Below are 25,078 nucleotides of genomic sequence, written 5' to 3' on the forward strand. Positions count from 1 at the left end.
CGTCTTTTGGAATAGAGGCCCGCTGCAGCCAAATGTGGCTTCCTTGAGAAGTCATATCCAGCCTGGGGACACAGGCCTGTTAGTTGACAAGGCAGAAGGCTGGCCAGGTCAAGGCCAACTGGGACACGTTAGTGAGACCCTGTCTCAAAAATATCAACGGGCGGCAGAGAGCACCACCCAGTGGTAGTTCACTCATTTAGTGTGCAAGAGGCCTTAGGGTCAATGTCCAGTACCAAATAAAATAAAATTTCTCAATTTGTAAGCTCTGACAACAAATGTCACTTATACTAAACAAACATTTAAGATTTTTATCTCAAATACAACAACAAAAACCCAAACCACCAAAAAACCCCAAAACCAGTGGACACAAAAACTAAACAAATGTTTTCTGGGCTAAAAGCCCGTGCAGGTGGATGCTTCCTGAGAGCATGGATCAATGACTTCTCGACACATTGGCTGTATAAACCCCAACTTCTTTTGTGGGGCAGGGCAGCCTGAAGAGATGTGAACAGAGATGACTCCATTTTTAATTTTTGGCGACCCCACAAAATGAACAATTTATGCAGCACAGTTTATCCAAAGGTGGGTGTTCTCAGGGCGAGAACGGAATGGTCCAGACTATTGCTTTAGTGACCAGAGGCACAGAAAGGACCCCTGTGACTAGGGATGAGACAGCTGCGCTTTGCCAGAGGACACAAGGACACTGTAGAGCCCAGGTAGTTGAAGAGTTGAACACAATTTATTTTATGCTTAAATTATTGTCTAGGTTATCCAGCGTCTGCTTCTCTCATACATGTCATTTAGAGCTAGGTGTCCATGGAGGCCGATATCAAGTGAAGATAATGAATGTAGGAACCTCACCGAAACCCAAAGAAAAATGCCCTATAAAACGCAGCCTTACTAACCTAATAACACACTGCTGGGTGGTTACAAGTGGTCGGCTTACTGAAAGGGATCTACATCTCAGAGCCAGTACACAATACAGTGATTTTTTTTTTTTTTTTACAGTGTGCTGCCATTCTCCTAGATACAGGTTTCCGGTCAGTCCATTTTTAAATACCCACAGCTGGGGCCTCTTGTGAGCACCATCCACCTCTACAGTGGCAAGCATTTCCCCTTGTAAGCACTAACAGCTCCCCCACCTCCCACCCCCAAGCAACTACTGTATAGTTTTATGTGGCGTTTTTTTTTTTTTTTTTTTTTTTTTCATTTTTGGTCATTTCATTGAAAAATTGGCAATAGCAACAAATATTAGATGAAGGGCTTTGTGTTTACAGATAAAATCTCCTGTGTTGCAGGAGACTGTAGTGTTTGCAAAATTGGAAAAGGTTTAATCAAAATAAGGTGATATGCATGCATCAAAATATTAGTATTCTGAAGAAAAAAAAATTTTTTTCACAGAACTACAGAATTCCTCATTTGGGGAATTATTTAAATTTGCAGCAGTTTTTTTTTTTTTTAAAGATTTGCATTTTCTTTTTAAAATCAAGCTAGCAGTTTTGCGTGTACAAACATTGTAATTGCTAATATACAAGAATCAGTGGAGAGTCCTCCCACACCCCAGAACCTCCTCCTTGTCCAGGGTGAAGTCACTTGGGACTTCTATTGTTAGATGTGTTTGTGATACCTTGTTTGTGTTCTATGAGGCAGGTACCTATCAACATTTATTCTATTTTTTTTTCTGTTAGAATTTACAGTGTTATTATTTACAGCAAAACTATTGATGTTTTTTTTTTCTTCAATTTTTTTTCTTTAAAAAAAGAAACAAATAGTGTTTATATACCCTGACAGTTTGGGTCCAAGAAAAATAAGGCGAGCTGTTGTGGATTTAGTAATTTTAGAGTTTCTTCCTGGTTTGAGCATCCCATCTTCTGTCCTTCCCGGTGCACAGTTTTGTTTTGTTTTTCCTTCTTCCTTGAAAATGACACCAAATTACTCAAGATCAAGTCTGAACAACATGGCTTCTTGTATCTTACAGTACACATGTGTCAATCCTGGGAATGAGAGTGAGTTTCCATGCTCTGTAAAATGGCTCATGCTAAATAAAAAATGTGAGTAATTTTCTTCTTCTTTTTTTTTTTCCTTTTGCATTAAAAAAAAAAAAAATCATGTCCTTGATGTGTGGAAGCAGCAGACCCACACTCCCTTCTTGGTAAATATTTTCCTTCCGGCTGATTCTCTGGTGAATGTCTCAATACTGGCAGTACGAACACGTGGTCCTGTGGAAAGTGAAACGGTAGGTAGTGAGTTTAGTTTTCATTTCATTTTTTTGTTGTTTTATTTGAGACAGGGTCTCATGCAGCCTAGGTTGGCCGTGAACTTGCTATGTAACCTAGGATGACCTTGAACTCTTGATCATCCTGCCCTAATCGCAGTACCTACGTTATGTGGTGTGGGGTCCGAAACCTGAGCCTATCTGCATGGTAGGCAAGTCCTTCACCAACTGAGACACATCCCTCACTTTATTTTTGTATATAGAGGAGAACTCATCTATGACTTCCTTGCTGTTCATCATAAAGGGTTCAGAGAACAAGGGCCCAGTTCCTGTTAAGAGGGTGGGGTTAAACTGCCTGGACAACAACTCAGAGGACCAGACTCTAGACCATAGGTTCCCAAACTGTTGCAACCCACACAGGGGTCAAATACCAAGTATTTACATTACGGTTCATAGCAGTAGCAAAATTACAGTTCTGAAGTAACAACAAAATGGCTGGGGCTGGGGGTGGTCACCACAACATGAGGAACTGTATTAAAGGGCCTCAGCGTTGGGAAGGTTGAGAGCCACAGTCCAAGGGTATCTCAGGAAACACTCGGAAGTCAAGGTGAGAAGCTGACGGGCTGGAATTCCAAGACCAGGCAGTGAGGAGTGTAAGCAAAAACCTGTTTGCTCACCAAAAAACAGCCAACTCTCTTCTGCGGCTCACAGAGAGCCTTTAGAATCTGGCTTCTGCCAGGAACAGAGGTGTCCTGGTGACCTTGAGCTTGTTTACCCAGACTTGTTTCTTTCTCGCTGGGTGGGTCACCCATGACATCCTGCCCTGTGTAAACACCCTCAACCGCTCTTCCCTGTCTGTCTCCCATTCTGGGTCTGGCTGCCTTTTTCGTGCGCCTTGGCTACTGACCTCCCGGGCCCAGGTCAGGGGAGATCGGAGCCAAGAACACCAAAGTACCCACTCCTCTGAGATTTCAACACTTGCCCTGCTCCGGGAAGGAGAGTGACCGGCTTCAGTAGATCCGATTACAGAGGGTAGGCAAACCCTATCCATCAGGATTCTCACACCTTGGTTTCGGTCATTAAATCCCCATCTTCCAGGCACCGGGCTGCTTACAGGGCTCTGGGATCACATCACCCTCTTCATCCAGGGAGAGTGAGTTCCCACACTATTCTCTAAACTTGCCCTCGTGTGTCCCAGCTTCATCGGTATGGAAAGTTTTAACGTACCATACTTCTATGACGTAGAGTTTAATAATCTCTAGTCAGTGTCTATAAACGTGAGACCGCTAAATAACTGAGTGAACTCCCATCTGTTAGCTTTACATTTTCTAATAACCAGCCTATCTTCCCAAGTTAATTTTGGATTAAATATACAAAACAAAGCCTTTGTCTTCTCAATATAAGCCAACATTGTCTCTCTAGATAGAGTGGGTTTGTTTTTACTACTTTTTAAAATTCGGTTAATTATGTCCTTCTGTACTGTGGCTTTTTTTTTTTTTTTTTTTTTTTAAAGCAGTAGTTAACCTTCAAGTCTTTCTAGTTCTCAGGCAGTCAGAATGTGGGTTCCAACCCCATGGGTATAGGAATGCTAGTGGATGGATAACCCTGTGTATAAACATTTTATACCAAGGGCAGTGTCGCGCAAAGAGGTTGAGAACCCTGGCTAAGCAATAAGAAAATGAACTGTGGTGAGAGCGCCCTCTGGTGGCTGGGATGTTGTGAGGCCAGAGGCCATGGTGAGGACAGCAGAAACAGAATTGGGAATCCCCTCCCCTCTCTGAGGGCAGAGAACAAAGGGAAAGGACTTAAGACACATTCAGAGGAGGGGCGTTTCCATGGCTTTGGTCTATCCTTTCATATGTGAACGTGGGAGAAATTCGCAGCCATGCCCATGCTTTTAGACTAATTTATTTTCATTGTAAGAAACATTTTAACGGATGCTTAGAGACCACAGCTCCAGGTCCAGTACAGGTTCGGGGTCAGAACTCGGAGTCCCTTTAGAGGCCTCCGGAAATACTCAGGTTTTTTATTTTTTCCACACCTGCAGCCCTCATCAGTCCAGCCCAGTGCACAACTGGGAACTTATTTCCCAATATCCTCTACTGAAGTCACATTCTCCCCCAGTTCTCAAAGTGGGCTGTGTGGTGGGTTTAATAAGTCCCAGTGCCCAGTCCACACCTACAGGGGCCAGTGTTGAAAACAACCCCCCACCCACACCCCAACAGTGTTGGATCAAGCCAGTCAACAATGGGTCCTGGAGGCGGGCTTCCTAAGGTTTAATGTGCACATGGCCATCTGGGGTGACCTACACACGAGGCTTCTGGTTTTATAGATCAAGGGTAAGCCTAGACATTGGTTTCTGAGGCCACAGGTGCTGCTGGCACCGCTCTTTGCCTCTGGTCCTACTTCGGGAATGCAGGCAGCATGCCCATCAGCTATGCACAGCATTGCACACGATCTTCGGTTGCTCCTGAATTTGCCTCCACTTGGACGTTCCTTCTCTAGTCAACATGGATGGAATTCCTCCCTATTCCTCCAGCTCCTTTTAAATCTGTCTCCTTCAAAGTGCAGACTCCAGGGCTCTAAAGAGACAGATCCTCCTTTGCAGGTGACCTCTCACCTGACAGATTCCACGGGGTCTGCTCTGTGCACACAGAGAACTGCTCTGATCTTCTGTTCACGCCCCACCTATCTCCCCCCACCTATCTCCCCCCTCCTCCCCCTTCCTTTTATCATATGGCTAAGAATGTTTCCTTTTAATCTTTTAAATTTTGTGTTATGTTTTCTTATTTTTCTTTTTATTATTAAGAAATTTTCTATTCATTTAACATACCAACCACAGGTCCCTCTCTCCTCCTTCTTCCCACCCCCTTGTGTTATGTTTTAGTTTAGCCTGTGTGTGCATATACATGTACCTGGTACATCATATGTATGGAGGTCAGAGGTCAACTTGTGGGAGCTGGTTCTGCCCTTCTATCATGTGGGTCCTGGGGACTGAAATTCAGGTTGTCAGGTGTTTTAGTTACTTTTAAATTGCTGCGCTAAGGCACCGTGACCAAAGCAATTTATAGAAGAGTTTATTGGGGCTTCATGCTTCAGAGGGTGAGTCCAAGACCATCATGGCAGGAAGCATGGCAACAAGTAGGCTCTCAGATAGACTGAGAGCTTACATCTTGATCAAGAGCATGAGGCAGAGAGCTAAGTAGGAATGGTGTGTGTTTTGAAGGATGACACACTTCCTCTGACAAGGCCACACCTCCTAATCCTTCCTAAACAGTTCTATCAATGGGGGACCAAGCCTCCAAATACGAGCCTACAGGACCATTCTCATTCACATCTCCACATCGGGCGTGGTGGCAAGCACCTTTCCTTGTGGGCCACCTTGCTGGCCCATATTTCCTTTTTAAAAGCAGTCATTTTCACTATAATGGGAAACTATAATCTAAAATTAAGGTTTGCTTTTCCTTTAGTTTTTGTTTGGTTTCTTTTTGGAGACTGAGTCTCACGTAGCCAAGGCTGGCCTTGAACTCTTGATCCTCCTACTTCTGTCTTCCCAAGTGCTAGAATTATAGATGTGCACTAGCACACTTGGTTGAAAACTTAGTTTAAAACAACTCCCAACTCAGAACAGATTTCCTCTTCAACTAATAGCAATAAATGAGGCCTTTTTGAATTGGTTCTTTCCTAGCGACTTGAGTTAAAAACAGCCAAAGCTGCAGAGCCGGCAGGAAAAAGCAAACATACCGGGAACAGACTGGTGCATATTTTTAAAGCAAAAGAAAATGCATTTCTTTCATTTTTACTGGGTGGTTATTACCTATCTGGCACTGTCCTGAAGTGAATTACATCAATCCTAATAACGGGGCAGTATTATGTCCCCTCCTGCACCGGTAATTAAAACGGCAAGGGTGTTAGGAAGGGCCAACAGCCACACTCCCTGGCTTCAATTCTGTCTCCACCATGTATCAGGAAAACAGACAGAAAACTATCTGTACCTTGGATACATTCTGGGAAAAGGTCCCAGAGACAGGGGCCTGAGTGGGATGAACTACCTCAGTCTGTGAAAGGGAGAGGGGTGGTCATCACCTCCTCTGGCTTTGTCTGGGTCTCTGCTTCATTCCTTGGTGAAAAGGAACAGACACCCGAGGCTTTACTGACTGCCTCAGTTTACTATGGGAACCACTGATAGTGAATGTAGTAAACCACCTTCACCTGGGAGAGGGGCTGGGTAGCTCGGCTGCTGTGACTTCTGCTGGCTGCCACCGTTATGCCTGCCTTGGCAAGCTGCTCGTCTTGTTTCCTTCCTGCTTCTCCTAATACTTTTATAACAGTACCTTCTCACGGGGGGCTTCTAGGGGCTCAGCAGCCCCTGCTGTGAAGCAGGTGACACGTCTGAACTGACTGAATTCTGAAACAACTCTGAGACCCGTTACTCTTATCCTTCCTTCCACAGGGGGTTAGTGTTGCTCCTCCAGGCTTCATTTCAACCACTCCCTGTTCCACCAAGGAAATGACAACATTCCTTAGGTCACTTGACCAAGCCCATACAGTTGGTAAACGACTTGACGCCCCTGTTTACTCTCACCCCTCTGTGCCACCAACGGCCACAATGAACGACTGCCATTGGAAATCACTGATCGCCACTGTCCCCTAAGCCTTGCGATTGATTAGTCCTGCCTCAGCTGCTAAAGAACTAGGGTTACCTGCATGCACTTCCCAGCTCTCAGGGAAGGGTACATGAGTATGTGTGTATGCTGCTGGGGACTGAATCCAGACAGAGCCTTGTGCCTGCTGGGTAAGTACTCTACCACTGAGCCTAGTGCTTAGTGGTTAGGCTCTTGCCAGGTTTGGGTTAGCCTGGACTACAAAATAAAAGCTCTCCAAAGGCCACGGGCTGGGCAAGTCAGTCTAGTGGTGGAGCTGTTGCCTTGCACATCTAATCACTTCCTTTTGGCTTTAGGGTGGAGGCCAGAATCCCCACAGATGAGTAACTCGGGTTCATGAAAGCTCAGCTTACTTGCGTCTTTGGGGACCTTCCCATCCCTGCCAGGTCAGGTCTACAGAGAGCCCCAAGGACGAGCATCTGGAGGTAGCCTGTTAGGGTTTCTTTCCTAGTTCTACCGCTTTTATATGACCGTGGGCAACCTTCTTAACCTCTTAGGTCCTGTTCCTTATGTTAACTCGGGATGCCAATGGCACCGATCCAAGAGGGGAGGCTGTGAGAACTGAAGAGCCACACAGAAACACACACAGAATTCTGTTTCCAGAACATCTGGGGCTCCTCTTCTTCTTTTTCAATCTCATCAATGGTCACAACATGACAACGGGCTCCCACCCAGAGTTCACAGCGTGAGTCCAGTGCAGCAGGGCATCATGGGATTGCTAAGTCCACTACGCGCCTCGCAGAGGGCAAAGGAAAGATACTGTAGAGCAAATACTGAGGGCATTTGTCGGGCAGAACTAAGGATCTACCTGGGAGGGTGGAGATGGAGCTCAGATGTAAAGTGCTTCTCTGACATGCATGAAGCCGTGGGTTTGATTCCCCAATACTGCATATACTGCGCATGGCATGCTGCTGGCCTGGAATCTAAGCAATCAGGAGGGGGAGGCAGGAGGATCGGGAGTTTAGGGTCATCCTCAGGTACATAGGAAGTACAAGTCCTGCCTAGGCTCCAAGAGACCCTATCTCAAAAATAAAATTCTATCTGAGCCTTAGATACCTTAAATGAGGTTATTTCCCAATTCCTTATTTCTGCACGCAAATATCAGGGTTCCTTGTTGGCAGGGGAGGACAGATAAAAAAAAATGAGACTAGAATTCCCACTCTTTGTCAGTTTGACCCAGGGGACTGAAAGGACAGAGAGAAGACACCCCAAGGACACAACTTTCCAAAACTGTTTTCTCACCCCAAATTAACTTTCTGATTGTATCTGTATCAAAAAAAAAAAAAAAGGAAGAAAAATGTGAAATCCAGAAAAATAATGTTAAGGGAAACAAAGTCCAAACAAATATAAACACAGCTCACTTATTAAATATTTAACTTCTAAAAAGCCCATATGATCAACCTCTTAATTGTGTCTAGGTTTACCAAAAAAAAGGTTGATGTATCAGATTCTATTTATTTAACTCAGACTTGGTGACAGCTCTGTATTAACTCAAACTCCTGGGGTTGAACACAGTCCATTGGAACTGGCTTGACAATTTTCCCACTAGAAATGGCTGCTGCCTGTCAATGGGGAGCCATTTGTCATGGTAAGAGAATAGGAAACTTGAATCCTATTTTTATCTGTTCCTACAGATGCCATATACACATGGAGAATTTTTGTAGACCCAGTGTGCATATGTGTGAATGTACATATACATGTGTAGATACACATATGTACATACACACACACACACACACACACATGTGGACATCTGTACTCATATGCAGAAAAAGAGCAGGGATGACTTCATAGTTTGTTCCAGTGGAAAAAAAAGAGAAAGATGTGAGTCACCTATTTAGGGAATCTAGAAAATTCTTGAGACTTTTAAGTTTCACTGTTGACATAAGTACATCTCTCACCTGGACTGATGTCACTGTCACTAGTGGGTCTTTTTCTCCACGTTCCGAATTTCTTTCTTCGTCTTCACTTTATAGCCTTCCCCCTGCTAAAGGAGAGCACACGTTACGTTTCTGCGGTGGAAGAGTTTGGGAGCAGTTCCCCTGCTGGACCCCGGAGGCTGCAGCAGGAAGGAGAAGTGGGGAGGGCCACGGGACATCCTCAGACGATCTGCTTGGCTCGCCTGCACAGACCAGCTCACCACGGCCACAGCATGCCACAGCACGTTCAAGGGAACCACAACATAATGAGGCGTCATAGCACAGAGGGTTAATGATCTCAGAGAGCCGCCAGATCGTTTCCTACGGGCTGGAAGAAATCGTCATTGACACTCACAAGGCACCCGAATCCCAAATGTTAGAATCGTAGTCGATGATTTTTTGTCAGCCAGCAAAACCATAACTAGTCTGTTGCGGTGTGACGGGGACTTCCTAAACAAGCACCACGCCAGAACTAAATGCCACGGCTGGTCCGACTGCTTCTCTTTATTTAGTTTATGGAATTACCAACACTGTCCCCTCCATCTTGGTCCAAGACAGCACCAGTTTCTACAGATTGGGACTGTCTTTCCTGGCTATCAGGTAGACACTTCTCTGAGAGCGACGCACGGTTACTTTTCCCTTCAACAGAAGGCATGGTGGGGAGGGGAGGGGGTCTTTATTCCCGTCTCGCCTGGTCCTCAGGACTTTGCAGTTGGCTTGTTTTCTTATGCAAACATAATATTTGGTACCTAACTTCCTACCTTTAAATATGATGAAGATTTGGGAAACAGCAAAGCGTAATAGCAAGACGTCGTCTTTGGCAGGAAAGGGTTCATTGGGTGAGCTACACTCACAGCTCCAAGTTGGTTCTGTGTTAGCACGCTGGACATGGGGCTGCACAAAACATGATGTGACAGCGAAGTTTGGATTTTTCTACAGAATATGATGGGCAGGAAAGTTGTGCGCCAAACTCTGTTACCCTAACAGTGTCCTCCTCCCTCAGGGTCCTAGACAGGCACCAACTGAAGGCCAAGTGTGGACCCTCTCAAGGGGGCTGTTGATGGTCACGGATTCTACCTTCTCTTTCTCCTTCCAGCTGGACCATTTTGTCTCTAATAAATGAACTTATCTCTGTGATTATTCTGACAACAGTAAGTACATAACATTCAGATGTGGTATCAAGAAAAGTGGTTGGACCCTGTACACAGCCTATGTCAGAAGAAGCCAACCCAGCATTCCAAGCTTCCACACTGCAGCGGTCACTCTGTTAGTAAGGCTTCCCAGGGGGCTCACAGAAGATGCTACCCTCTACTTCCTCCTTGGCAACCACGCTACATTACCACTTCATCCTGCTTTCTCTGCTGTGGACCAATCCGTCTTATAACTTTCCGAGTGATCTGTTGGAAGCAACAGAGAGAAGTAGGGACTACTCTGTGTCACGAGGGGGCGCTATAACCTATCACATACAATGGTGTTTTTCATGCAGGGCATTTGAACTCCAGAAGCATGAAATCTCAATGGTGATTACTTTTCTGGTGATGAGGTTCCCTTCTTCATCAGTAAATTGTTCTTCTGTGACAGATTCACCAGGGATGGTTTTGGCTTCCTCGCCCTAAAGGATGTGGCATAGAGATTATCGACGTGAGAGAGGAGAGTGTGGGTGGGTATCGATCCAGGTCCACAGCACACCACATGGCATACCACACAGGCTCTGGAACTGCAGAGGAGTCACAAACTGTGTTTCCCTCTCCAGGGAAAGAGAAGATTGACTTCATAGCTGGCTAGTGAATGGTTCACAACCTTCAATCTTACACCTCAAGCATGTATTCAGGCATGTAGGGTAGTTAGCAACAAATTCCAAGAAAATCGATAATTTTAGGATGCAGTTAGCCACAGAAAAGCCAAGAGGCTTCATTGGTTGAAACAAATATTAGTCAATGATTAGTAGTAAGAACAGACTCACTCAAGCACAGCACTTCATCATCAGTCACAACGTAGGTTGAGAGATTTTATGGAGCCAGCTCTATCGAATTTGAGTAAAGACAGTTTCTGAGCTGGGAAGATACTTAAGAAATCATGTACTAAGGGCAAAACACTTTAAAAAATGATTATGAAAAAGTTCAGGGTAGAGAAAGGTTTATTTGCAGGGGAGGGGGTGCTGACGTTTTCATAGATTGTACATGAGAGTAACTGGGTGGTGTTCCTGACCACCCTCACTACCATAGGCCAACCGGGTGGAAAGCTCAGCTGACACTGGTATTGATTCTTTCATTAGTTAACTTAGTTAAATTAGTTAACTCTAATTTAGGGTGGGAACTGCCATAGGTCTTCTGAGTTCACTCTTAGTCCTGCCCACTTCTGTCTAGTTTCTGTTGACTCAATGGAGAGGAAAGAGTATAGAGGTCGCACATCCCAACACTCTGAAATGTGCAGCAAATGTTTCACGGGGGAGCTAGTCTTATTTCCTATGTTTGGTTTGACATATTTGGCAAAAATGCCATTTTACTTTAAAGATAAAGGCATAGAGACAGCAAAAGGTCATGGGAGGTTTTTACTGTAGTTAGGGCATGAATGATGTATTTGAGGTCATTCTTCTGAGCACCCAGCTTTCTGAGTGGTACACAAGGAAAGACCTTAGGAGACTCCAGCAAGACAGAAATCCATTTACTGTGCTCCGAGTAAGCCCTTCTGTGTGAAGATGCTAACTGTGAAATTGTTTAAAGAACCCTGGGAAGGAATGGGAGAAGTAGGCATGGATGTAAGCACAAGGGATATATATATATTGTTGACTTAGATTAATACCTTCAGAAGAATCAAAGCCCTACTTATCAATAATGAACCACATTTCTTCTTGCAAATGTTCCGGATGGTGAGCATTTTCTTTGTCCCATTACTGAAAATGTACTCTTTACATGCACAGTCAATGCAGATGGCTCTCTTTAAGACCAAAACAAGTTGTCTAATGATGTAGCTCCTCACTACATTAAAGGAGTAGATTGTACTGGAAGGTCAGTAAAGTTTTATGGACTAGGTACTTTAAAAATCTGTCTCTTGACCTGTCAATTATGTAGGTCAAATGTTTTCAAGGAAAGATCTCGGGAACCCCTCTAATGGGAGAGAGACAATCACTAATTAGCTTTTGAAGACTACTGTACTTTTACATAAACAAAATCCCCTCTCCAGTCTTCCTTACAACAGAATCTCTGGCACCCCCTATTTCAAAGGGACATCACGGTGCTTATGTTTTGGGGTCTTCATCTCTGGTGGTCTCTTTAAGGATGGCACAATGGAACTTCCTCTTGCACCTCTTTGAGAGCATTACATCTTCTTTCCTTTCCTAGACCTCTCTGGGTATCAGGAACGACAGTATAAGGTGTGCTGGTTTGCTCTGATGTACATGATAACAGATGAACTTCCCAAACCCGATGGACGTTACATATTTGGCAAACATCGACAGTCTGTCTAGGTGGCAACCGATCGTGCTGGGGAGTTTCATGTCAACTTGACACAAGCTATAGTCATCCGAGAGGAGAGGGTCTTAATTGAGAAAACGCCTCCATAAGATCGGGCTGTAGACCTTTTGTAGAGCCTTTTCTTAATTAGTGATTGATGTGGGGGTGCAGTACATTATGGGTGGCACCACCCTGGGCTAGTGGTCCCGGGTTCTATAAGACTGCAGGCTGAACAAGCCAGTAAGCAGCACTCCTCCATGGCTTCTACATCAGGCCCTGCCCTGACTTCCTTCAGAACTGGACTGTAATCTGGAACTGTAAGCAAGACACCCTTTCCTTCCCAAGTTGCTTTTGGTTATGGTATTTTACCACAGCAATAGAAACCTTAAGACATATACTCTAAAAGACCTGTTATACATCTATGTGTGTGCAAGTGTGCATATATGATCTGTGTCGAAACAGTCTGAAATTTGTGAAGCAGAAGTGATAGACATAATTTTACATAATTTTGAATTCCTTGGTTATGGGGAAGCGTATACACAAACTCTTTGAATTCCACCAAAAATGTTGAAAATGAATACATTTGTATTGCACAGTTTAGATAGGCCAGTCTCACCAAATTTGATGATCGTTTGGCTGTGAGTTGACTTAAAGATTTTACCTTTGTGGTCACTGGATTTGCTAAGCAAATATACTCACGGAACTGAACAACCCAACTGAGCCCCTGTGGGCATTTGAGACTGCGCGGTTATCAAACTATATACAAAAGAATGAATACAGGGAGAAATCTTCCCTTACACATGAAAGGGTCCACATGTGGATACGAAGAGGCCAATCCCTAAATCATACTGTCAATCAACTGACTGTGTGAGCAGAGCTGCTTACACTGTGCCATGGAATCCTGAACACAGAAATTCCATCTGGAGATGCTTCCCAGGCAAAGCGACCAGGTGGGGCTAGAACAGCCCTGAATGGCTCCCAGTGCTGACATGAGGATCTGAGTGCTTCCTGTGGCCCACAGTGTAAGAGGCCAGTGCAGTCCCGTGCTGCTCAGCCTCTGGTAGCAGGTCAGATGCCCAGTACTGCCACACAATGCCACCCTCTTCTGTGTCACAGGGGAAGTCTGAATGGCCAAATGCCTAATTTAGTTTAGCAAAAGACCCTCCTGTATGTCTTCTGTGGGAAAAACCCTTCACCACCAGGTTAAGGGCTACACTCTGTTCCCAGAGCTGCTGCTGCCTAGCTGCCTGGTTTTAAAATACATCAGTCCCTCTGGTCATCTGCACAGTGCAGTGGCTTCTGGATCAATGACCTTTTAGGTCTGAGCACTCTCACTTTATGGTTTGGATGGCGAAGATTCTCATGCTATATCTGCCACACACTGCCACCATCCCTGACCTCTGCTGGACACCCACACAGAGACTAAAGAGAATACAGAGGCGGGGTCCTTCCCGTCTGCCGTTACCATCCCAACAGAAAAATACTGACCAGAAATCATCCTATGTCTGTCAGGTTTGTTGAGCTGTAATATCCCACACACTTCAGGCTATTTAGCTTTTGGTTTCTCTGTCATAGCGGAAGGCATCACTCAAAACTGCTCTGTAGTGATTTTACTCTGAGGACAATGCCTCTTCCCAGCTCCAAGACCATCCATCCTCTGATGTTGCTGCTTATTCACTTTCTCTAAGTGGAGCCCAACTTCAAGGAACGGGCATTTGGGTAGATTCACGTCTCACAAAACCTACGGCCTTCGAGTTTATTTTAGAGTTGTCAACATATGCTCTTAAAAATACATGAAGGCTGTGTATCATTATTCCTATGTTAAGCTCAAATGCCCATGTTACTCACTCTAATAAAACTACTTAGAGGTTGACCTGCTGATCCATGTCTGGAAGGTCAGGGGATCAAAGGAAGAATCTTCATCAGCCCAGAGGTGTGGCTATTGCTGTGTGGGTCCTCTTTGTTCCCTCCCACGGGCCTTGTTGTGTCTGTATTTTTAGGAGAGTTCAGCTGTGGACAAGATTGGGGTGAAGCAACAGAAGCCTTGCTGCATGTGTAGCATGGAAAACAGGTTGCCTGATGGTACCTTCAATTTTTCTCTAGATGTTTCACTGTATCGTTCATGGGCGTGAGTGGGAGATGTTCATGGGAGTGAGCAACGAGACTAGATAAACCTGAGACCCTGCTCTGCCATCTCAGAGAGCACGTGAGCTGTGACTGACTGTGCCGATTTTACAGACAGCACACCAAGTGCCAGAAAATACTCTGTCGACATCACTAAATTGGCTTGCCAGTTAGGATTTCCACAGAAGTGACTCATGGTTTGGACAGCATCCGAGGCGATCACTCACTGTCGAGTTGGGGGATAGATAGCTCAAAAGGCAGAAAATCACTTAATGGCGAATGTTTTTAGAATCTTTGAAAATTGTATTTGAGCAGATCTGACAGTCCCCCCCTCCCTTCATCTAGTCTTCATGAAAAAGTTCAAAGAAGAGGATTAAGAAATGTAGGGAGCTGGGCAGTGGCTGCGCATGCCTTTAATTCGGGTAGATCTCTAAGTTCGAGGTCAGCCTGGTCTACAGAGCTAGTTCCAGGGTGGCCAAGACTGTTATATAGAGAAATCTGATGATACATGTCTGGAAGGTCAGGGGACCCCCTGTCTCAAAAAAAATAAAACAAACAAAACCAAAAACAAACAGAAAAAAAGAGGAAGAATGTAGAGAACCTAGTTAAGGAGCTTCTTAGCTCTTGGCCGAGTCTTGTGACACTGGGATTGTGTGAGTTGGATAAACAGTGTTTAATGTGCATGTCTCCTTTCTGTCTCTCCAGAGATACCTACAGAAGTCTCAGGTCGTGTGAGTCACACTCGGTGTGCTGTGCCTCGAGAATACCTTTCCTGCACTCTGCACAGAACCATCCTCATGTCAAGAATTGAAGGTGAGTGGTGGGCTGCAGGGAGGTTCATGTGGACTTCGCCATGCAGAGGTGAGTACTCGCACAGACCATCATGGGGGAGGTAACGCAGACGTAGTGTTTTCAGCTAGCTGTCTGAAGGAGGAATTTTCATTTCTAGCAAAAACTGCTCCCTAGACTTTGAAATTCAGTTCCATTTTTGGCACGTGTTAGTATGATTAGAACCTGTTTCTAAAGTCTTCCTCTGACTTGTCCTGTGTCACACATATCCATGCCAGGTGTGACCTAAAATTCTCAGTCACTGCCTAGTAACGAGAAATGTGTTTTCATTTCCAAGACAAGGCAGTGGGAGTCTCCTTGGTGTTCCCCTCTCTTCCTCATTAGATTCTGGGGTATCAAGTGAGCACTGTGTTCACTACAGACTACCTTCTCACCAAGACAGAATCCTTGCTTTCCGAGAAAGGCAGGCTGCAAATGCCAAGAGTTCTCAGACAGAATCATAGCTGTCTCGTGGCCAGCAGGCTTGCGCAGAGCACACACTAACACATAACACGGCTTTCCTCGGGGCGGTTCCTTGACAAGCTTTCCAGTGCGCCAAGAAAGAGAGCCAGCTGGTTATCAAACATGCTGAACTTCCCAGACTGCACCCCAGCCTCTCGACACAGCAGCACCCCACCGCTTCTACCTGCTGGTACCTTTATAATCACACGCCGGCGAATGACTCGGGTCGTGACCCTCCTCTGCTCCTCCTCTGAACTTGAACCACTCTCACTGGTTCTCAAGTCCTGATAAATGCATTTTTAGTATAATTTTATCATCACAGTGAAAACAAAAGACATTCTGAGAAGGGAAATCAAGAAAGAATTATATTTACTTATTTTTTCCCCCTCAGGAATAGCATGATACATATTTAAGAGAATCCTGAAAATGGAGAGGGAGAAAATGTTTGAGTAAGATTCAGGCTGCTTTTACAGCTCTTTGTGTGTGTGAGTGAGTGGGTATGTCTCTGCATGTTCATGAATGTATGTGTGTGTGCAGGCATGAACACACATGTTCAGTGTGGATAGGTGTGACTGGGTGTGTTTGTGTGTGTACATGTGCATGTGCGTGCATGTGTGGTGTCTGTGTGTACAGTGAAACAATAAGGTAATAAGCTGGATGCTGGTGGCACACCACTTTGATCCCTGTATTCAGGAGGCAGAGACAGGTGGATCTCTGTGAGTTCAAGGCCAGCCTGGTCTACAGAGGGAGTTCCGAGGCAACCAAAGCTACACAGAGAAACCCTGTCTCGAAAAACCAAGAAAATAAAGGTAATTATAATCTGTTAATAATAAAGCATTTTTGCTTTAAAAACTAAATGTTACTAGCTTGATGAAGTCTTTGTATTCCTGTTTAAAATAGTTTAAAATCTGCCTTCATTTGATTTGAACATATGATCTTATAGTTTAGGCCATATCTGACTTGCTCTATAGAGAAATGTAGTGGTATTGTGTTCCCCAAAATATTGTGCACCCTAATAAACTTATCTGGGGTCAGAGACAGAACAGCCACTAGATAGAAAGGCTAGAAAATGGTGGCACTCACACCTTTAATCCTAGCACTCCAGAGGCAGAAATCCCTCTGGATCTCTGTGAGTTCAAGGCCACATTGGAAACAGCCAGGCATGGTGACACACGCCTTTAATCCCAGGAAGTGGTGGTAGAAAGCAGAAAGGTATATAAGGTGTGAGGACCAGAAACTAGAAGCAATTGGCCGGTTAAGCTTTCAGGCTTCTAGCAGCACAGTTCAGCTGAGAGCCATTGGGTTGAGGACACAGAGGCTTCCAGTCTGAGGAAACAAGACCAGCTGAGAAGTTGGCCAGGTGAGGTTAGCTGTGGCTTGTTCTGTCTCTCTGACCATCCAGCATTTCACCCCAATAACTGGCCCCGGGTTTGATTTTATTAATAAGACTCTCTAAGATTCCTGCTACAGAGGCATGTACAACTTTTGTGGAATTTTGATTGAATTTGTTAACTTTATTGAAAGCTGTCTTTGAGGTGGACACACCAGACTTGCCTGTACCGGGAGATTATCATTCACACAAGGTGTTCAGTAAGAGCTTTTGCCAATGAGTGAGGGAGTAAAGACTTGTGAGCACCTGAGGGCTTCAGTAAAGACCCAGAATGAAATGACAATGTAAGATGGAACATTGCTGGGACTGTAGGATCATAAGCTCAAGGCCAGCCTGGGCAACTTAATGAGACCTTATCTCAAAATTGTGTGTGTGTGTGTGTGTTGTAGACACAGCTCAGTCGTAGAGAACTTGCATGTGTAAGGCTTAATAGTTTACTCCCCAGGACCTGAGAGAGACAGACAGATGAACAGAGAAAGAGGGACAGTAATTCCGCAATTCAGGAGTCTGAAAAAAATATATAGTGGCAAATAGTTTATCATTCAAGTGGGAAAATACTGTTACTCAGTAAATATTCTTCATCACCATGGTTAACTGCAATGATCAAATTATACAAATGAACTCTAATGGTCAGGAAGCTAGAGACTGTGTAGTTGATACCATTAGAAAAAGTTATGTCTGTACTGTAAAAACAGTGTGTGGACATAGAGGGGGGAGACTAGTGAAATCCCTACAGGAGGAACAGACATTAGGTAAAATGAGCATAAAACAGTAGCTGAGTAGGTATCACACAAGGATATAGTGTTCACCAACAGTCCACTGACAAGTACTTGAAGTGTTAAGGGCAATGTTAATCTTGAGTTCATATGAAGTCCCATTGGAGAACACGGCTCTCAAAGAAAATCCCAGCCAGTATCTATGCAAGGAACAGAACTTAAATCACATTCCCTATTGTATTCTTCAAGTTTCACAACGGGCCAGCGAGTTTAAATGATTTAAGGAACATATGAGAAAAGTACGCAAAGGTAAGAGGAAGTCAAATTCACAGGAGGACAGAATCACCCAGGAAGAGTCCAGAATTAACAGCCTGGGGGAGGCGGAAGGGGAAGTCTGAATTATTCATACATGGACTGTAAGCCGGCAGAGTCAGAAGCAGGGAACAGGTTAATGTGAACACTAACTGAGGGCTCACATGCCCGTCAGACAGGTGACCCTAGGAAGATCCCCAGAGCGCCCTCACATACAGAGGTGGCTGGTGAGACCAGTGTTTCAGCGTCCCCTCTCTCCCCAGAGACTCAATCGGCTTAGCCTTAGGAGAAGGGAAAGAGCAGTGTATAACCCCAGGCTTCCTTTTAAGAAAATTCTCTGGAAACCAGGAGAGGACCAAGCTTTGGGAGAACATGTGGGATTTTCCCAGCATTCCTTGCTTCACAGGAAGAGGAAAGAGCAGGGCTTTACCTTGTAACAGCAGGCGGTCATCCGTGTCAACGCCGCACCCGGACTTTTGACCTGCTTTTTCAGGGGACAAAAAGGGGTCTGTGGTCTGAAGTAGACATCAGATGGCCTTGTTGGTTGCTACTGTAGTTAGGCTGGGCCACTGAAGACATGACTGGGGCATTTTGGGATTTCCTCTGAGATCAAACTCACATTCCCCAGAAACTGTGACTGTCCATGGACATTCATGGACAGGAAGTCTTTATGCATTGGGTGACTCAATGAGAAGTTGGGTTTCCACTGCTAGTGAACCCAGCTGAGATCTACTGAGGCTTACAACCACTGCAGCCTTCTTCATGTCCACATCTGAGTGGTTCTCCAGTGACCCACAACTACACACCCATCTACACAAACTGGGTCACATGTCTATGCTGGTTTCTAATAACTGTTTTTTTTTTTTAAGATTCATTTTAAAAGGAACATACTTAACTGTATGACATTTTAAAAGACAAGATTCCACCCAAACTCATCCCGCTTAAATACACCGAGAAACAAATGAAAGGCAAAAATATGGAACATGACACTTTCTGAGAAGGGGGAATCCTCAGAACAGCGTACAAGAAAAAGGCAAGAATCGTTTCCAGTCTTAGTTATTGGTGATGATAATCATTTGCATAAATGGTCATCTATTGAAATTGTATTTCCTCTCTTTTCCCTTCTAACACTTCAGAAAATGACCGAAGGAATATGAACAGTGGAAGACGGTATAGGATTTGTTGATGACAGTGGGTAGCTTCTGAGTGCCTGGGCGTTTTTGTAAACTTAAAGCATTGTTTTATAAAATACTGTTTCTTCTCAAAATGCTGGTCTTAAGTGAACTAGGCATGTCTCAGGGCAGGCCACAGAGCTTGCATGTCAACGGCAGAGAAGCGTTGCTTACTACGTAGTTGACAGAAGAATAGAGAGAAGACAACAGTTTAAAAACAAAAAAAGCTGGGCAGTGGTGACATACAACTTTAATCCTAGCAGAGGCAGAGGCAAAGAAAGGCAGAAGCAGGTGGGTCTCTGTGAGTTTGAGGCCAGCCCCTATATCAAAAAGCAGGAACAATGCCTTTTAATTTTATTTCATTGGTGAAAGATAATTTCATTAAAAAATACTTTTGTTTTTGATGTTAAAGAATAAAAAAAATCTATTAGGTTATACACAAAACCATATCGTTATAAAGAACAAACCACTGATTCTATCACATTCAGAGTCTACATGCCGATGATCAACTGAGATATAAAAAGGCTGTTTCTAAGCACAAGCTTAAGCCTGCCGTTGAGTTGCCTTATCTTGGAAATTGCATCTTTTCAATTTTTCAACTACGTTGAGACATTAGTCACTACAGAATAGTATGTATTGATGGGTCTGATACTACTATAGTCTTTAAACTCTATGAAAAAATCAGAAAGTGTGTAAATTACTCCCCTTTCCCCTAAGAACGAAGGCTGGATTTGCAATCAGGGATCCTTAATTGCAGGCAGAATTGGTACTGGACCCAAAAACCTAATGCCTCTTTGCTTCTTTTCATCCTTGGCAATGGCTGGAGATACTTTATTTCCTTGATGACTGAAGGTGCTAACCCATGGTGTACATCCTCCCCAGGGCTTTCTTTGGTGGCCATCCCCATCATCATTTAGAAATCATAAAGAACCTTGCATCCAATGCTACAGGACTAATAGTAGTAACCGCGGGTGTTTACGATAATGAGAGCATGCTGACTGTGTGGATGACCTACCTTAGGCTCTGACCCGCTGGACCCCTCTTCTTCGTGGAGGTTGAGCCTGGCCTTGCCGTCAGCAGAAGTCCTAGTCATCTTTTTCATGCTGACAGGCACACAGGGTTTAGGTGCATCTTCTATGACAAACTTGCTGGTGTCTTCCAGAGATTTCTGATAGGCTGCGAGGGGTGACGCTGGTTCCTCAGTGCGACCAGAGCTGTGTATTTTTGGTTTCAGGTTCTCCTTAATGCTCTGTTTTCCTATATCATTTTGGGATTCCGGAAAGTAGGACTTTGCCTTTGCTTCTGAAGTGACTTCTGCATGATTTCCATTTGCTTCAAATTTCCCAGGTTCTCCTTTGAGATATGAGGTAATGGAATCTCGAACCTGATCAGAGCTGTAAAAGAACAATATGCAAAGTCATCATGGCGATACGTGACTGCACATGGCTTCAGGGTGTGGTTTCAGGACCCAGGCTGCCAAACTACTTTTTTAAAAATTTTTAAATTTGTTTTTATTTTATTGGTGTTTTGCCTGTATGTATGTATGTGTGAGAGTGTTGGATCCTGGAGTTACAGACATTTGTGAGCTGCCGTGTGGGTGCTGGGAGTTGAACCCGGGTCCCCTGAAAGAGCAGTCAGTGCTCTTCTGAAAGAGCAGTCAGTGCTCTTAACCACTGAGCCATCTCTCCAGCCCCGCTAAACTACTTCTAAAGGCATAAAATAGGCATGAAAACGTTAGCAAGTGAGTGGGTTTAAAATGTGAGGGCCTATCACAGGTGGGCCAGTGAGGTATACGAGGCCGTAGGCATCCCCAATACCCCAGCTCCCAACATGGCTATGTAGACTGTCACTTTAAAAATTATCATTTTCCACAGCTATATTTTACACCTTAAAAAATGTTGGACATAGAGTTCCAACCTCACCAATTTTAAAGGGAAGGCTAGTGTAAGACACTATTATGTCACTAATTAAAAACAAATGCCAGGCCTGGTGGTGCATGCCTTTAATCCCAGCACCCAGGAGGCAGAGGCAAGCAAATCTCTGAGTTCGAGGCCAGCCTCAAGTTCCAGGACTGTTATACAGAAAAACTCTCTCTCAAAAAACAAACAAAAGAATAAATAAAAAAACTACAACCAAACCCAAATACTTCCTGAAAAAAAAAAAGGAATTTCTGAGTGGAAGTTGCATTTTCAGGAATCCTGACTTGAATTCTTAAGTTTTCATCTGTGCGTACGTTCGCCATACTTTGTCAGCCAGGATGCCCTTATTGACCCCCTCTGTCCACTCCAGCCTCCACTACCTTCACTGACCAACATGGCTTCTGTTTACCATGGGGACACCCTTCATAACTGAGCCTTGTCTTTTCGAATGACTTTTAATCTTTGACTAGGTTCAACATAAACCACTGGTTTTATTTTGTAGCTCACACTGCAAACTTTTAGTCATTTTAAGTGTTGTGTTCATGTCCCAGAAAAGGCAGTGACTAGGACATTACCCTTCATGTTAATGTGGAAGAGTGGACACGAATGCTTGCTTATCCTGTGTGTACGAGAATAATCTACTGGAGGCTGGAGAGATCACTCAGCAGTTAAGAGCACTGGCTGCTCTTCCAAAGGACCAGGATTCAATTCCCAGCACCCACATGGCTGCTTACAACTGTCTCTAACTCCAGTCACAGGGGAATCTGCATCCTCACACAGACATGCATGCAGGCAAAACCCTAGTGTACATTAAGGAAAAAAAAAGAATATACTACTGTGAAGATTGGACAACACAGTGTGTATGTCCTACTCCACGTGGTTTATCACACTTTCCTTGCTCCTGATGCTTACACCAGGGGTATCACTATGTAAGGTCCCTGGAGGCCACTATTATTTCTTTACTTTCCAGGAGCAGGAAGATGCAGTATATTTTCTGTATATCCAAGGGCAGGGTCTCTATTCAACAAGAGATTTTGGCCAGTTTAATGGCAATGCACAGCTTTCCTAGACTATATGTTTTCTGATGATCAGCTGTAGACTCTGCCATCCTAGGGGAACATGGGGTTGGATGTGCTCTGTCTTCTCTGCAGTCGCTAATAGAGACAAGTTATTGATGCTTTCAAAAAAGGTTTTGTGATCTCTGATATCTCATTTTGGAGTTGTGATTGGAACACAAAGTTGAACAGCAAAATGAAAAACATGTGGTTAGGAAATTAAGATTGTCCTGCGTGCAACTGGGGTTTATCACCAGTTACAATTAAAGTAAATGTCTATTTCAGTCTGACGTGTTACTAGAGGTTACTGTTTATCTCAGTCATCTGGTAGGGAAGCTGCTTTTCTTGTTTGGTCTACAAACCTGCTTGAGGGCCGGAGTATTATAAAGATGATTAAAACAACCTTCTTAGAATTTAGAAATTCAACCAAGTGGTGAGGTGTGTCCCATGTCCAGGGGCTCTAGACTTACTTTCTAGAGCAGGGCTAGCATAAAGAACCAAACACACACCAACAGAATTACTGTAGTTATACATTGATGCCTATTTTGGTTGTAAAGAAATGTCTATCATATTTCTGTGTAAAAGACTATGTATATAGCCGGGCGGTGGTGGCGTACGCCTTTAATCCCAGCACTCGGGAGGCAGAGCCAGGCGGATCTCTGTGAGTTCGAGGCCAGCCTGGGCTACCAAGTGAGTTCCAGGAAAGGCGCAAAGCTACACAGAGAAACCCTGTCTCGAAAAAACCAAAACAAAAAACAAAAAAAAAAAAGACTATGTATATAAAAATGGAAGAAGAGGGCTGGGTGTTGGGGTGCATGCCCAGCACTTGGGAGGCAGGTGGATCTCTGAGTTCAGGAACATCCTGATCAACAGAGTGAGTTCCAGAATAGCCAGGACAACAAAGATAAACCCTGTCTCCAAAAAGAAAAATGAAAAATGGAAGAATAATGTGTTTTTCTGAGTATAGTGGGTGCGTTTTCTTTGTTTCTGATTTCCTACATGCAGACAGAAAATGTATACCTGCCTCTTTCCTCTTTTGGGGGTGGGGTGCTGGAGATGACATGCAGAGCCATGTGTATTTGGCTTGCATTTATGCTGCCGCTAAAGCACACCTCCAAATTTCAGAATTTTCCTGGTGATTATTGCTAGATGGCAGGATTGGTCAAGTTTTTAATCGTTAATATCTTGTATCATCGCATTTATGTCTGTAGTTATGAAATAAGACAAATGGTAATAGTATTCATAAAAGATGTGGGCTTTCACATATGAAATGACTTCAACTGAACACCTGCTGACTTCGAAGACAGACTAATAGAGGGAACCAGCCAAGTGTCTTCTAATTAAGCCAACATCTACATCTTTGGCATGTAAGTAACTGTGCTTTGGTTTTTTACTTCAGTGCTTTTGAGAATTATAGTTGAATTGAAATTCACCTTTCTCCAGGGATTCTAACATACTGAACCAATCTATAAGCAAGGTATATCCCAGAACTAACTACTGAGACAAGGAGTCATTGCCCCAAAGCACCCGTTTAAAACGAAGTATGGGTAGGACACCTGCTTTTCATGTGTATTTCTGGAGACGGAGTCGTACCTGTCATCCAGGCGGTCTAGTAACCCACCAGTTAATCTTCGGGCTTGTGCCGGGGACTCTAGGCTTCCACTTGACGTCTCGTTCTGCCAACCTGCAAGTGAAGACATGGCCAGTTCTGCTCGCTGAACACGACTAAGAATAGCCTGCACCTTTTCTTCTGTCATCTCCTCAGACTCTACTCCTTCTTCAAGCTGAATGTCCTCAAATAGAGATTGGAGCTTTTCTTCCGCCATTTCCTCACCAGGACCAGACGTTCCTTCCTCCTGTTGCTCAGAGCTCATGCCTACTTTTCTAGTCTGCGGTTTCGGTGGCTCTGCCGGCGCACCATCTTTTGGGACCCCAGCCACACTTCCGAGGTACTGAGGACACTCGCTCAGACACATGTCCTTCAACTGGCTCTTGTCTACACCCCGTGGGTCGGCCATTTCTGTGACAGTGACTGAATCTTCCAGTTTGCTGTCTTCTAAGGAAGTGTCTTCTGCAGTTACCACTGGAGGTCCACCTGCTGAATGCTCTATATTTCCCTGGGAAGGCATTAGCCCGTCACTCAGTCTACTGGGGGTTCTAAAGGGAGAATCTATGCTAGATATATCACTAAAACGGTCATCTTGCTGGAAAGGGGTGGGTGGTGTGCAGTACAACCCCATGGGGGTCTCCAGCTCCACTTGAAGGGAAGGGTGACCTATGGAAGACAGTACATTTGGACTGACTGGAATGAGCTAGAACACATTGGACACAAACAGATGGGATGACTCAAATTATATCAGGGATGACAATGCATGATGGATTACAGAACAATGTACACGCTTTCATGGTTTAGTTCATGTCATTTAATGAAATAAAACAACGGCATTCTATCAACTTTAATACGGCATCGTAACTCTGCAGATGAAATTAACACAATATAAAGTTAGTTGTCATATATCTAGAGGACGTGTGGCTCATGGCGAATGTAGCTTTCTCATTTTAGCATGCAAAAACCTCTACTATGGTAGACTGAATATAACAAGCCGGCCATAAGAAGCCCATTCTGTAATTAATTCACTCTTGCTCTGGTTACAAACACAATCCAGCTCTAATTCTTCCTCATCTATGTGAAATTTGCGGGAGGAAATAAGGAATGAATTTACACTCTGGAAAGATGATCAATGGATTTTTAGAGCTATGGTAGTGCTGGCTGATGTTAGACAGGATAAATGACTCGGTGTGTATTATTAGGTGACTTAATGTCACAGAGATGAGAGAGTTAGGGTGTGT

At 44.2% G+C, this 25,078-nt stretch overlaps 1 protein-coding gene across 23 annotated transcripts in view; it reads right to left on the bottom strand.

Moving 5' to 3' along the window:
* Window positions 1-717: 717 nt before the first annotated feature.
* Ank3 (ankyrin 3) overlaps window positions 718-25,078 on the bottom strand; it is a 483,262-nt gene continuing 458,901 nt past the window's right edge. For 18 of the 23 annotated variants that reach the window (XM_052744761.1, XM_052744757.1, XM_052744760.1 and 15 more), the window contains 4 exons: window positions 23,822-24,503; window positions 20,270-20,648; window positions 8,781-8,866; window positions 718-2,219 (listed from right to left, as the gene is read on the bottom strand). In XM_052744761.1, the coding sequence (XP_052600721.1) occupies window positions 8,801-8,866; window positions 20,270-20,648; window positions 23,822-24,503 (1,127 nt within the window). In that variant the 3' untranslated portion in view covers window positions 718-2,219; window positions 8,781-8,800. The remainder of the gene's footprint in view (window positions 2,220-8,780; window positions 8,867-20,269; window positions 20,649-23,821; window positions 24,504-25,078) is intronic. The other 5 variants (XM_052744755.1, XM_052744768.1, XM_052744772.1 and 2 more) reach the window with 1 other exon arrangement.

This window comes from Peromyscus californicus, unplaced genomic scaffold (genome assembly GCF_007827085.1).
Source record: "Peromyscus californicus insignis strain IS unplaced genomic scaffold, ASM782708v3 Scaffold_19__1_contigs__length_69161282, whole genome shotgun sequence".
Classification (NCBI taxonomy): domain Eukaryota; kingdom Metazoa; phylum Chordata; class Mammalia; order Rodentia; family Cricetidae; genus Peromyscus; species Peromyscus californicus.